The sequence below is a fragment of the Ipomoea triloba genome, chromosome 5, assembly GCF_003576645.1.
Source record: "Ipomoea triloba cultivar NCNSP0323 chromosome 5, ASM357664v1".
In the NCBI taxonomy this organism is placed as follows: domain Eukaryota; kingdom Viridiplantae; phylum Streptophyta; class Magnoliopsida; order Solanales; family Convolvulaceae; genus Ipomoea; species Ipomoea triloba.
The window spans coordinates 1,253,427-1,267,815 of NC_044920.1; the positions used below are offsets into that span (position 1 = coordinate 1,253,427).

General features: G+C 35.4%; 2 protein-coding genes and 1 pseudogene across 2 annotated transcripts; 2 read left to right on the top strand and 1 right to left on the bottom strand.

Annotated features, from left to right (window-relative positions):
* Nucleotides 1-7,042: 7,042 nt before the first annotated feature.
* LOC116019599 lies at nt 7,043-8,060 on the top strand (annotated as a pseudogene).
* A 947-nt stretch (nt 8,061-9,007) lies between these two features.
* Nucleotides 9,008-11,350, top strand: LOC116019851 (superoxide dismutase [Fe], chloroplastic-like). Its single transcript, XM_031260204.1, has 9 exons — nt 9,008-9,149; nt 9,231-9,277; nt 9,506-9,577; nt 9,947-10,135; nt 10,216-10,387; nt 10,502-10,620; nt 10,732-10,758; nt 10,871-10,894; nt 11,014-11,350. The coding sequence occupies exons 1-9, from the start codon at nt 9,089-9,091 to the stop codon at nt 11,227-11,229; spliced, it is 927 nt and encodes a 308-aa protein (XP_031116064.1). The 5' UTR covers nt 9,008-9,088; the 3' UTR covers nt 11,230-11,350.
* LOC116019852 (ATP synthase subunit delta', mitochondrial) lies at nt 11,321-13,909 on the bottom strand. The gene is made up of 2 exons (XM_031260205.1): nt 13,571-13,909; nt 11,321-11,899 (listed from the first exon to the last, which is right to left on the bottom strand). The coding sequence occupies exons 1-2, from the start codon at nt 13,826-13,828 to the stop codon at nt 11,555-11,557; spliced, it is 603 nt and encodes a 200-aa protein (XP_031116065.1). The 5' UTR covers nt 13,829-13,909; the 3' UTR covers nt 11,321-11,554.
* Nucleotides 13,910-14,389: the final 480 nt, after the last annotated feature.

The following is a 14,389-nucleotide window of genomic DNA, read 5'->3' on the forward strand; positions in this document are numbered from 1 at the left end:
AGGAGGGAGATGTAAGCTCGCCGTCGCCGCTGGTTCATCGCTGCTTCATGACGCCACCCTTGTTCGTCCTCCGGGTTAGGTTGCATTGGGTTATTTTGGATCGTGGAAATTACATTTTTGCCCATTGTATTAAGCCAAATCGGTGGGATTAAGAGAATCCAGCGACATTTGGCCGGAAATTTCACCGGAATGTTCAAAATTGATACAAATTGAAAAGTCATGGTATGCAATTAACACTTTTGAAAGTCGTGGACTAGAATTAATAGGACCTCTATAGTCAGTGGACCAAAATGGCAATTTGCTCACAATCAAATTAGCAGGATGGAGGGAATTTTTTTTTTTTATAAAAAAATAAAAAATAAAATCAATATTTGTATTAAAAATATTTTTATTTTTATTATTTAAAAAAAAAAACCTTTTTTGGGCAAGAAATTAAGTAATATGATAATATATAAAAAGAATATAATATTAAAATGATGTAAAATCTACATGCTCATATTAAGAGATTTGATATACCTAATTACCAATACAAGCTTTTATGATGCTTCATGATATTTTTACTTTGCAGGGTGTCACACTGTCACTAATCCAATGGAATATCAATCAGACTCAATTTGGGGACAATTCTCCAAAGAATATTACAACATGCATTTGTGCTTTAATTCTAAATAAAAAACTTAACTTTCACTTTTGATTTTCAAGTGCATTGATTTTTTATTTTTTATTTTGTATTTAACTAAATTGTTAATTCAACTAGTATGGTAACATCAAATTTAGTTCCGGTTATTATTTTTGATTAACAATTATATAGTAACAAGACAAAAAGGCAATTTTCAATTAAGAAATTCTTTTATTTTTATCTTGGATATAGTGCATCTCCCTATATAGTCATGTTTTTTAATTAAATGCCGAGAAAATGGTCAAATATGCAATTTACTTGTAAAGAAAAAAACAATTGAATTATCAAAATACAAAAAGTGTGCAATTAGACTTTTTATGTTTAAAATTGTGAAATTATGACAATTATTATGTTACCACGTGAATTTGTCATTACTTTTTTTTTTTTTAATGTATGGCTAAAGTTTTCAAGATTGAATTTTTAATTATTATCATTTCAATGGTAATGACAAATTCATGTGGTAATTAACATAGTAATTGTCCTAATTGCACAATATTGAAAATAAAAAGGTCTAGTTGCACACTTTTAAAATTTGATTATTCAATTGTATTTGTTACAAGTAAATGTGGATATTTGACCATTTTTTCGACAATCAATTTTAAAATATGAATACATATGGAGATGCAATATATATACCCAAGACGAAAATATAAATTTACTTAATTTAAAATTAGCATTTTGTCCTGTTATTATATAATTCTTAAACAAAGATACTAATGGAAACTAAATTTGATGTTACCATACTAAAATGGTCAAATATGCACATTTAATTTACTTGTAACAAAAATACAATTGAATTATAAAACTACAAAAGTGTGCAATTAGACTTTTTATGTTCAAAATTGTGCAATTAGGACAATTATTATGTTACCACGTGAATTTGTAATTACTTTTTGATGTGCCGTTAAAATTTCCAAGATTGAATTTTTAAGAGCAAATACCAATTTTGGTCCCACGAGTATTAGCAAAATGACAATTTTGGTCCACATGTTTCATTTCTACCAATTTTGGTCCCACGACTATTGTTTTAGTACTAATTTTCATCAACGACTATTGTTTTAGTGCCAAAATTTATCGCGTCGGTCACCCATCCGTTTAAAATGTGCAAAAATCTAAAATTGGTAAGCGTATTTTCATCATTTTCAACTTAATATCTTAATTTGAGTATGGATAAATGGATTTAAGTCCTAAAATCGATCACAGTTTTCCTCCTCATTTTACCTTAATTTAAGGAGGAGATCGAATTGTGAATTGTAATCGATCTTAGGGCTTAAATCTTTTTATTCATGCTCAAATTGAGATATTGAGTTGAAAAGGACGAAAATACCTTAAAAAATTTTAGATTTCGGAACGTTTTAAACGGATGGGTGACCAGCGCAATGAATTTTGGCACTAAAACAGTAGTCGTGGGACCAAAATTGGTAGAAATAAAACATGTGGACCAAAATTGTCATTTTGCTAATAGTCATGGGACCAAAATTGGTATTTGCTCATAAATTATCATTTCAATGGTAATGACAAATTCACGTGGTAACATAGTAATTGTCCTAATTGCACAATAATGAACATTAAAAGGTCTAGTTGCGCACTTTTATAGTTTGGTAATTCAATTACTTTTGTTACAAATAAATGTGCATATAATATTTTACATTTTTTCAATAATCAATTTAAAAATATGACTACATATGAAGATGCAATATACCCAAGACAAAAATAGAAATTTACTTAATTTAAAATTACCTTTTTCTCTTGTTACTATACGATTTGTAAAGCCAAAGACCTTGTGGTTTAGTGGCACCTGGTGTATTGGTTTACACTCCCACATGGATGATGGGAGTGATTTTGAGTCAGTAGTACTCAAAAAAAAAAAAACGATTTGTAAACAAAAATACTAATGAAAACTAAATTTGATGTTACCATATTAGTTGAATTAAAAATTTTAAAAAAATATCAATGCACCTAAAAATAAAAAGTGAAAGTTAAAATATTGTAGTTTTTACATAGAATTAAAGCACAAGTGCATGTTGTAGTATTCTTTGGGTAGTTGTTTTTAAATTAAATCTTACCAAGATTCGGTTGAATTTGTCACACGACTCACACCTACAAAATGGAAATATCATGAAGCATCGTAAAAGCTTTTATAGGTAATTATTACGTATACAAAATCTCTCAATATATATATGAGTATGCAGATTTTACATCATTTTATTATTATATTTTTTCTATATGTTTTCTATATTATCTAAATTTAACTTTTGAAAATATAAATCATATTAAAAAACTACACTAGTGGCGGAGCGCTAGCTATGTTGATTTGACAAATTTAATAACCCTTTGTTTCATGAAAACTGAAAATGCAAACCAGAAAGCAAGAGTGAAAACCAAGAATTGAAAAAACTAAAATTTTTTAAATAAAATTTTCCTCTCTTCTTGCAATAGCTATGAATTTTAATTTCAAAGTTGAGTTCAAAACTTAGACATTTTTTGTGTTGCTTTACTTTTTCAAAACATTGGTACTTTGCTAAATGTTGTTGGAGCTTCTTGTAAAAGCTATTATATCCTTGATGTGCTGCATTTTTCAATATCCAATTCCAAGAGGTTGGTTCACTTGCTGAAAAACTAATGGAGACAAAGAAAAATAGTGCATATCCATTAGTTTCTTTACTTGTGAAATTAACTTTAATATTACTAGTGACAATTGCAAGTGTTGAAAGAGATTTTTTTTTTTTTGGTAATGAAGATAGTTAAGAATATGTTGCGCAATTGAATAGCAAATAACTTGATGAATGATTGTTCGGCTACTTTTATTGAAAAAGATGTGTTTTAAAACGACGTTGATAAAAGAAATTTTATACAACGTTTTCATAGTATGAAAATGCGTCGTAAGCAATAAATGTAAAATGAAGATGTTTATTTAATTTATAAATGTAACTTAATTATATTTATAGTTCTATATTATCGAGAGTAATATTAAATTTAGTATATTGACCTCATTGAATTTGGATCCTAGCTTTGCCACTAAACTAAGGGTATGTAAAAAATAAAAAATGAAAAATCAATGCACTTGAAAATCAAAAGTGAAAGTTAAGTTTTTATTTAAAATTAAAGCACAAGTACAAGTTGTAACATTCTTTGGAGAGTTATCACTAAATTGAGTCTGATTGAGATTCAATTGAATTAGTACGTCACACCTTGCAAAGCAAAAATATCATGAAGTATCGTAAAAGCTTGTATAAGTAATTAGGTATACAAGATCTCTCAATATGAGCATGTAGATTTTACATCATTTTATCATTATATTTTTTCTATATTATCATATTACTTAATTTCTTGCCCAAAATGTTGTTTTTTTTAAAGAATTATAAATATTTTGAATACAACTAGAGATTTAAAAAAAAAATTCCCTCCATCCTAATTTGATTGTTTACAATTAACTTTTTTTTGGGTATATCCTTCTAAATTTAACTTTTGGAAATATAAATCATATTTTAAAAAAACTACATATTTAAATTGATTCATTTTGAGGATCTTGTTAATACAATATAATTAAATATAAAGTTAACATGATAAAATGGTTGATAACTATTTTATTGTAAAATATTTTTAAAAATTTAGATATAATTCATAATTGTCACAAAAAATTAGAACTTTTCGCCAATAATTTTATTTTAAAAATATATTATTTATTTTGACCGTTGTAAAAAAAAAAAAAAATCGGATAAATTTTAATTTGAAGACCTAGCTAACACGTCAGATACTGAGATAGTTCCCGCCCACCTCTTCTCCCTATTTATAATCATACCATTTTCTTGTTTTTCCAGCAAGAGTTTTGAGAGGAAAAAGAAAAAAAAAAAAAAAAAAGAAAAAGAGAAGAAAGTGTAAATGCATAGAGCGTCTCTAAGCATGCTCGCTTCTTCTAACGGTGGCCGCAAGCACTCGGCGGCTCCCCAATCCGCCTCAGCAGATGGCTCCGCCGTTGAACCTGCAGTTGCATTTTGATCAGCCAGGAGCGTCGTTGTCCCGGGCGCCGCCACCCTGTTTTGACACCGTCCTTTGCTTAAGCGTCAGGCTGCACGCTCCCCGCACGGAGCAAGGCTTCAGGGAGGATGCTCGTCCGCTTGCTAACCTCCATCTCCATAAAGATTTCATGGATCAAGCTCTCAAGCGTAATGTAATAATAACTCAACCCCATCCTTTTTTTTTCTTTCTTTTAATTTTTTCACTAGACCCCGCCCTTGTGACATAACAAATCAAGGATAATGCCATAAGTTCTTCCCACTTAAAATTAATTTAGAACTTTATAATTATCAAGTTAATAGTCAGACCAACTTAATTGCTTGCCCTCAATCCCATCATATTCTTTTATAGTGGCTACTTGCATGCATGTTGTAATTAACATTCTTATTAATCTTTATATATGTAAAATGAACATGAATGTTGAACGATGGGGTAGGGGAAATGCCAGAAGAAATTTGCAAGCGGCAGTATGCGGCGGTGGTGACAACGGCGGAGGAAAAAGCGGTGAAGAAGCTGAAGGAGGCGGACGAAGAAATAGTGGAAGTGAGGACAAGGAACGGCGAACTAGAAGCCATGCTTGCCAGTTATAGAACTCAGTCTATGGACATAGCGGAGAGGCTCACGGGCCACGGCTCTTAAGGAAACCAACGCTGCTCTCAATGCTGCCCTGCACGAGGCCACGCACCGGAGGGGCGGCCGCGGCGATGGGGCGGCGGAGGAGGAAGCACACTCATCGTCGGTGGAGCCAGATCAAGTAGTGGTGGTTAGAATCAGTTGCAAAATATGCTGGATTTATGATGTCTTAAAGGTTCCATGCTGAGAAATATGGTAACATCACTAGTAGATATCACAGACGAAGGACAAGGAATTGTACCGTTAATAATATAATACTGTTTATAAGCATGTTGCAGCGGTAGAATAGGGTATTAGTCATTTCATATCTTTAGCCAAAATCAATACTTGAACTGAACCTAGCTACAGCACGAGGATCGCACGCACACAACCTTTAAAGTTTGAAGATTGAAGAATTAAGAAAAATAAAAGAAAAAGAAAAACACGTCCTTCACTTCATTACCACCGCTTTATATATTTCATTTCTCCCATTTAACCTCCACACTAATTACAACACTCGACTCCTCTCTTCTTCACTTCCATTTGCCTCTTTTCTGCCCAAATTTCTCGATGGCTTCTGGAAAGGAAACCGCCGTCGCTTCTTCCTCCATGGGAGAGGGAACCGGAGGTTCCAAAAGGCGGCTGACGTTGATCTGAACGCGGAGGTTGCGCGAGTGGAAGAATTCATCTCCCTGATGAACAGTGATGATCAGATTCACCGGCCAAAGGATCGAAGTTCTTGGGGGTGTTCCGTGCGACATTCGTGCTTCAATTCACTTGTCTTTCACGTCGATCGTTTTCTGTTTTTCTTTTTTACTGTTTTTCCATTGTATTCCCCGTATGTAGTTATAAAAACATATCTATAGTGAGTCGTGAGAAAAAAAGAAAAAAAGAAAAAAAACTCAAAAAGACGTTATTTTTGCAATTTATTACAACTCAATGGGCTATGCCCATTAACCCCTTTTAGGCTGGTCACAAATAGATGTACATATTTGACCATTTTTCCGATAATCAGTTTAAAAATACAACTACATATGGAGATGCACTATGCATACTATACACAAGACAAAATAGAAAATTTTCTAATTAAAAATTACCTTTTTGTCTTGTTACTGTATGATTGTTAAACAAAAATACTAACGGAAATTAAATTTGATGTTACCATATACTAGTTGAATTAACAATTTAGTTAAATACAAAACATAAAAATATAAAAAATAAAATATAAAAAAAAAATCAATGCACTTGAAAATGAGAAGTGAAAGTTAAATTTTAATTTAAAATTAAAGCACAAGTGCATGTTGTAATATTTTTTGGAGAGTTGTCCTCAAATTAAGTCTGGTCGAGATTCAATTAGATTAATTAGTCACACCATGCAAAGCAAAAATATCATGAAGCATAGTAAAAGCTTGTATAGTTAATTAGGTGTACCAAATCACTCAATATGAGCATGTAGATTTTAGTGCACACACAAAATTAAGATCAAATATTGGAATTACCAGCAAACTATAGCTAGCTTACTCAACAGAATTTAAGTTTTTTAGTGTCAAATAATATAATTAAATATAAAGTTAACATGATAAATTGTTTGATAACTATTTTATTGCAAAATGTTTTTAGAAATTTTGATATAATTCATAATTGTCACCGCAATAGGAAGGCAGCGGAGGGTCGTGAAATGACGCACTCGCCGCGCCGCTGAGGCCGCGGCAGCTCCCCAATCCGCCTCAGCAGATGGCTCCGCCGTTGAACTTGCAGTTGCATCTTGATCAGCCAGAAGCGTCGTCGTCCGGGGCGCCGCCGCCCTGTTTTGACACCGTCCTTCGCTTAAGCGTCACGCCGCACGCACCCCGCACTGAGCAAGGCTTCAAGGAGGACGCTCCTCCCCTTGCTAATCTCCATCTCCACAAAGATTTCATCAATCAAGCTCTCAAGCGTAATGTAATAACTCAACCCCCTTTTTTTTTCACTGGACGGCCTTGTCATGATAGACGTCGAAGACGCCATGGAGACCTCTGCTTCCCTCTTCATCTGCAAAATATGCTGCGATGCGAAGCAAATAAGCGAAATTTTCAGAATCAAAGCCTGCAAACACTCCTACTGCTTCGATTGCATTTCAAAATTCGTAGCTTCGAAGCTCCAACAAAACGTCCCCCAAATCAATTGCCCAGTTTCTGGCTGCAGGGGGGTGGTGGAGCCTCATAACTGCCGCTCGATTTTGCCGCCTCAAGTGTTTGATCGTTGGGGGGACGCGTTATGCGAGGCTTTTGTGTTGGCTTCTGAAAAATTCTATTGCCCCTTCAAGGATTGCTCTACGCTTCTCATCGATGAAAAGATTGAAGTTGTGGAATCTGAGTGCCCCGAATGCTGCAGATTGTTCTACACTAAGTGTAAGGTTCCATGGCATGCTGGCATTGTTTGCTCTGAGTTTCAGAAGTTGCATGAGAACGAGAGGGAGGAGGAGGATATACTGCAGCTGAATATCGCAAATCAAAAGTAATGGATGAGATGCCCTAATTGCAGGGTGTATGTTGAGAGAGTTTCTGGTTGCGCTTTCATGATGTGCAGGTCTAAGTGCACCTTCTGATACAAGTGCGGAGCTCGTGCAAAAGATTACCATTGTCTTAATTGTGGCACTTAAAATTTAGAATCTCCTTTGTTGAACGAAATTGTTTGGTTGAGTGGATATTTGCTGAAAAAAAAAAAAACTTCTACGCACCGAACGCAAATCACAGTTGTCTGATACAAGGACGCAGGATGGCAGTCCGGTGACGGCGACAACAACAATATATCTGCCCCTGACTTTGTTACTCCCAGTCTTGAGGAGGGAGAGAGAGGAAGAGAGCAAAGAGAAGGCAGCAGGAAAAATGTTGAAATTTCTATAGAAGGTGAAAATTGAATTTAACCATCGACTTGCGCAACCTGCTGAAATGGGATTACATATTCATTAAATTGGAGAATAAAACTTGAATTACCCGTTTTACCCTTCATTTTAACACCTACTTCACGCCAAACCTAACGAATGACTATTTTGACTTAAAATTCAATAGTTAGGAGACCACTTTGGGTGCAATTAAAAGTCAAAGAACCAAATTAATAAGGGTCACACTTGTGTGAGACCGTCTCACGGATCCTTATTCGTGAGACGGGTCGGGTCGGGTCAAAGCACCATGCAAATGTCATACTTATATGTGCAAATCTCACACTTATATGCTCAAATATAACACTAATAAAAATACAATTTTTGTTACTTATAAGAGAAAAAGTAATACATTTTTCATAATAAGTAATGTTGACAAGTACCTCTTACTTATAAGGGCAAATATAATACTTTTGAGGAAAAATGTAATACTTTTAAATCGAAATGTAAAAGTATTGTATTTTCCCTTAAAAGTATTACATTTACCCTAATAAGTAACAAAAATTTTATTCTTGATTAGTATTACATTTGAGCATATAAGTATGACATTTGTACATATAAATATTACATTTGCATGTTGACCCGACCCGTCTCATGGTGAGACGGTCTCACACAAGTTTTTGCCAATTAATAAAAGGTCATAGTCCCACGACCATTTTGAGAATTAACTCTATTCCAAATTAATCTTAAAAGTTGTTGATACGACGTAGTACAGACATTTTGTCTCGCATGTACTAATCTCCTTTGGTGTTGTACTGTCATCGTACTGGCGCATGTAAACCACACTCCACTGCTCACCGAATCCCATTCCGTTTAGCAGACAACACACCATTTTTCTCACTCTCTCGATAAACACCCACATGATGGCGGCGGCTACAGCTTCTGCGAATTCCCTTTCGTCTGCCTTCTTTTCTCGCCAAAGTCTCCTCCCTCTCTCGCTTTTCTGTATTAATGAAATATTATATATGCAGCATACGCTAATGGGTTCTGTCCGTTTCGCAGGTTTTCCGGTGAGCTCAAACCATAACTTCAAATGTGGAAAGATAGAGGTATATTTGTGTGTTTTGTGTCGATGGCATATTAGGGAAATATTCAGTTTTCGTATATCCAAGTTGGCTGACCAGAAATGGGTGGTTTTTTGTCTAGCTACGTAAGAGTAGAGCATGTGTTTGACAAAATGCTTCTGTGAATTGTGACTAGAGGCGGTAGTGATATTGTGTATGATTACGCAGCTCTCTTAAACCCTTTTTTTGTAATTGGTCTTTTATTGATTGCAGAAAAAGTTCACAAGAGGTGGGTTCCCGAAAATAAGAGCAGTATTTGAGCTAAAGCCTCCACCATATCCCATGGTAAGATTATGGAATTTCGGGACAATCCCAGCCAAGTTGGTTTGTTGACTTAGTAATCACAAAGTTACAAAACAACCTAAGTTGGTTAGGATAACAAGGAGGGATTTATCCCGTGAACACTCTCGGGTGGTGGCTGTGGGTTTCCCTCGTCACTCAAAAAAGATTAAAGCTTACGCTTTATGTTTAGATGGGAAATGAGTATTTTGTGAAGTAGAGAGCTGTAATTGAGATTTGCTTCATGTATTCTGAATATGAAACTTGATTGGTAGTTTGTAGGAAGTTTCTTTGGTTTTACATGTGCTGAAAATTGGGCACTAATAGATATTGTTTTGATTGTATTGCTCTTTGGCATACTTCTGGATTGGATAGAATGCATTGGAGCCTCATATGAGTCGCCAAACATTTGAATACCACTGGGGAAAACATCACAGGGCTTATGTTGACAACTTAAACAAGCAAATCGCTGGAACGGAACTGGATGGGGCGTCATTAGAAGACATTGTATTGGTCACATACAACAACGGTGATATGCTTCCTGCATTCAACAATGCTGCACAGGTGAGCCCTGTTCCTTGATTATTGAACTAGTCTTTGTCAAAATGTGTAGTCAATATGTTAAGCATTCTATGCGCTTACAGGCTTGGAATCACGCTTTCTTCTGGGAGTCTATGAAACCAGGTGGAGGAGGAGACCCATCAGGTGAACTACTAGAGCTAATCAATAGAGATTTCGGTTCGTTTGAGACATTTGTAAAGGAGTTCAAGGCTGCTGCAGCAACACAATTTGGTTCTGGCTGGGCATGGCTTGCATGTGAGAGCAGCTTTTAAGCATATCTTCTCTCAGTTCTCTGTATATTTCTTTACCTTTCGAGTTCCAATTTTACCCGGTTGTGAGGATTGATTTATCTTTCATTCATGTCCGCAGACAAGGCCAATAAACTTAATGTGGGAAATGCAGTAAATCCCGTTCCATCAGACGAAGACAAGAAGCTTGTAATTGTTAAAACTCCCAATGCTGTAAACCCTCTTGTCTGGGATTACTCTGTAAGTACCACTACCTAGTTGTGTTACTTTGGTTGTATTCTTGTATTATAGGCTTCAATCTTCAAGCCCCTTAAATATTTGATTATCTTTTCCTTTTAAATTTTTGTGCAGCCACTCCTAACAATAGATGTTTGGGAGGTAAGGAAAAACATTCTATTTTATGCATCTATTAGATTGAATCCTTAATTCCCATGATGATGTTGTGAATTGGCTTACTGAACTGTGATTTTGTTTTGGTTTCTTATTGCAGCATGCTTACTACCTAGACTACCAGGTAAGTTGAAGCAAATGAAGCAAACTTCTTTTCCCGTTGTGAATTCTCATGCCCTTGAACTCTAGAGTGGATTGGATTATCTGAGTATCACTCTAACTCTAGCATTACATTGTTTCTAGAATCGACGCCCCGACTACATTTCTATTTTTATGGAGAACCTTGTATCGTGGGAAGCAGTCAGTGCTCGGTTAGAGGCAGCAAAGGCTCGGGCTATTGAGCGCGAGCAAGAAGAGAAAAGAAGGCTTAAGGAAGAAGAAGAGGGTGAACTAAGAAGCACTGACCCTAGTGAGGTGTTTATTGAAAGTGATACAGATTCTGAAGCTGAATCTGAATGATTTTTGTTCTTTTTCTGTAGCAGATGTAATGCTTTTTTGCTTGTTTCACAAAATTGAAAGGTTTAAATGTGCTACAGTCTGGCAAACAAAATTATTTCAATTTAGAAACTGTACTTTGTCATGACTGCAGTTCAGGAATACAAATGAGATGGTTCATAGCTAGTCCTGTAAATTTATTCAAGTGAAGCAACATGCCTGAAATGTTCTGCATGGTTGTACAAAAGATAATCCATCGGGGACGAGCATATGAAGACTAGTACAAAAGGAAATCTTTCAAATATGGGGGCAAGAAAAAATTAAGGTGGACACAAGAATCGCCACTAGCTTAACCAGTAAGAGCAGCGTTGAGGGCACTGTGTACATCCACACCGATCTGGGCTTCGGCTTTCTCTACATCAGTTGAAGCGGTGTTTAGCTTCTGTGTGAACTCAGCGAGGCCCTTTTGCACGAGATTTGCATCAACGCGGTCAAGTGGCACAGCTTCAACAGCAATTATATCGGCAAAAGAATTTGCATGGATGAAAGCGAAGCCGCCACTCACAAAGTATTTGGACACGTCATTACCTTCGTGAACTGACATGACACCAGGCTTCAGCTCAGCAATCGTGGCCACGTGGCCAGGTAGAACACCCATCTGTCCTGTAGTTGCAGGGATTATGACCATGTCAACCTGAAAAGGGGAGGAATCAGTTCTTCATAATCAAATAATCCTTGGCCCCCAGCATAGGTTGAGCAGAATACAATTTATTTCATTTCACTCTCCTACTATAATTAAATGAAACCCGTACAAATGCAGCATCACATAGTGACTCGGGATCTTATAGTTTTATTTAACTGTAGCATATCTTACCATATGTGTGGCCGAATAAGTAAAGATCTATGCACAAAGTCAACAAACACATTTTCCCTTTGATAGGAAACTATTAGGAGGAAAACAGCCATCTTTTTGAGTAGAATATCAAGGAGCTAGTGAGTGATGGAAGAACAAGAGTTCCATCATAACAAGAATTTTTAGAGATTGCTGCAGGAAACTATTATACAAAGCACAAGAATAGAAACAACCTACTTGTGCTTCATTACTAAATTTGATATCCTTAAGGGAAGAGAGAGGATTCTCTTGGAACTTAACCAAACGATTCAACAACCAAGGAGAATAACCTTCGGACAATTGATGTCCTAGAACACATTTCCTCCGATGAGTGGAACTTAGTTGAAGTATTTGTGACCAAGGAGAAATGTTAACAAGCAATGTGTTTTCTCTAGAAACGTACTTCATATACAAAATCTCTCTTCCAAATTTAGTCCAAACTTATGATGAACTTTGTTGTCCACAAAAGCACGTTAAACACCAGTTAATATATAATGACGCTACATGAAATCTATAATCCTAGCATATTCACCCATGCGCATTTAGATGGTTTTGTCAAAACTAAAAAATATATTAACTCTTGAGCGAGACATCCTAGGCATTAACAGATATGAAGAAAAACACGGCATTTACAGATACTTATCTACCTGAAATACTTTAAGAAGTAAATCTATAACCGAAACAAGGACTCGACATCAACTACTTTATTATAGACATTAGAGAAGGATATTTAGGATCAACAAGAGTTCTTGAAAACCTTGGTATCAATGCAATTAACATAAAAAGGACAAGCAAAAGCACCTCTTTTTTTTTTTCAATCTCCAATAAATTACTACTAGTATAAATTATACTAATTTCAAGTATTTCAATTTTAAAAAACAGTTTTAAAACTGTCTCTAATCAAGGGGAACCAGTATTCCAATGAAGCCCATGAATTCTGAATCTGACGACCAAGATCAAGATCAAACCTTTGTAATCCAAACTTAATAAATATTAATCTGTTTCTATAATCCGCAGCAACACACAGAATGATCAGAGTTCTCAAAAAGAATTTAAAAAAAAAAAAAAAGAAGTGAAAATACAGTATAAAAATATAGATATCCTAAAACATATTACCCTCAAATTTTACTTTTTTTTTTTAATTGTTTAGGGTTAAGATCAAATCTTTACGATTCAAACTTCATAAATATTAATCTGTTTATATAATCCGCAGCAACCCAAAGAAATGAACAGAGTTCTCAAAAATAATGAACAAAAAAATGAAAATACATTATAAAAAAATATAGATATCCTAAATCATATTACACTCAAATTTTACTTTTAAAAAAAAAAAAAAAGTTTTTGGCCATAAACTTCAACTGCATTTCACTAAGAACACCTAAAAAGCTCCAATCTAAAATTCCCATAGACGACTAAATACGATACTCCGGAAACTAAAGGGAAATGAAAGCCACACATATATAGTTTATATACCTCTTTGCCGGCGAGTTCGGATGAATACGGAAGGACGAAATTGACGGTGAGCTTGGAGGGGATGGAGGATGGGGTGGCGGGGCGAGGGGCCATGTACGCCGATGGGGTCTTGGGCGGGTCAACGTTAGGGATTAGTTTCTTCCACGCCTCCACGAAAGTAGAATCCGCGGCAGTCTCGGCGGGCAGATCGGTGGAGAAGGGACGACGCCACCCCATTGTGGTGGCGCGAACTAGGAGTCGAGAAGAGTGCCTGAACATGGCGGCGGAGAACCGGCGGCGATGAAGCGTTGCGATTTGTCGGAGCTATTAGGGAGAGGGGCGAGAGATGTTTGTTTCTATGAATCTATGCTCTTCTCTGCTCAGCTGCCGCACTCTTACTATATCAAATGGGCCTGGGCCCGCCAATATTGCATTATAATGGGCCCGGCCCAATAGCTGGTTACAGTTCATTAAAATATGATGGTCCAAAATAAATATGCTACATATAGAGAGAAAATTTTAGAGAAAAACAATCACACGTTCAATACAAGCATCTTGCAAATTCTTCTACCATGGACCAGGGTAAGACAAATTATTTTGTGGATTCAAATCTCTTTACGGGATGTATTTAAGCTCGAAATACACAATTTATATATTAAATATTTATAATTTATATATTGAATGTTTAAAATTCAAATCATAAATATTCGGTATGTAAATAGGTACGAATCCACTTTGTAAGGTTGACTCGAGTCCATGATAAAACTATTGTCACATTGCACTATGAACTTTTGTGTATGTGTATGTATTTTATATTGTGAGTTTTTGTATTTAGGATTA

Coding starts and splice junctions, on each gene's coding strand:
- LOC116019851 (XM_031260204.1), top strand. CDS start 9,089: ATGATGGCGGCGGCTACAGCTTCTGCGAATTCCCTTTCGTCTGCCTTC. Junction 9,278..9,505: donor TCAAATGTGGAAAGATAGAG/GTATATTTGTGT, acceptor TATTGATTGCAG/AAAAAGTTCACAAGAGGTGG. Junction 10,388..10,501: donor TGGCTGGGCATGGCTTGCAT/GTGAGAGCAGCT, acceptor TCATGTCCGCAG/ACAAGGCCAATAAACTTAAT.
- LOC116019852 (XM_031260205.1), bottom strand. CDS start 13,828: ATGTTCAGGCACTCTTCTCGACTCCTAGTTCGCGCCACCACAATGGGG. Junction 11,900..13,570: donor CCGAACTCGCCGGCAAAGAG/GTATATAAACTA, acceptor TCCCCTTTTCAG/GTTGACATGGTCATAATCCC.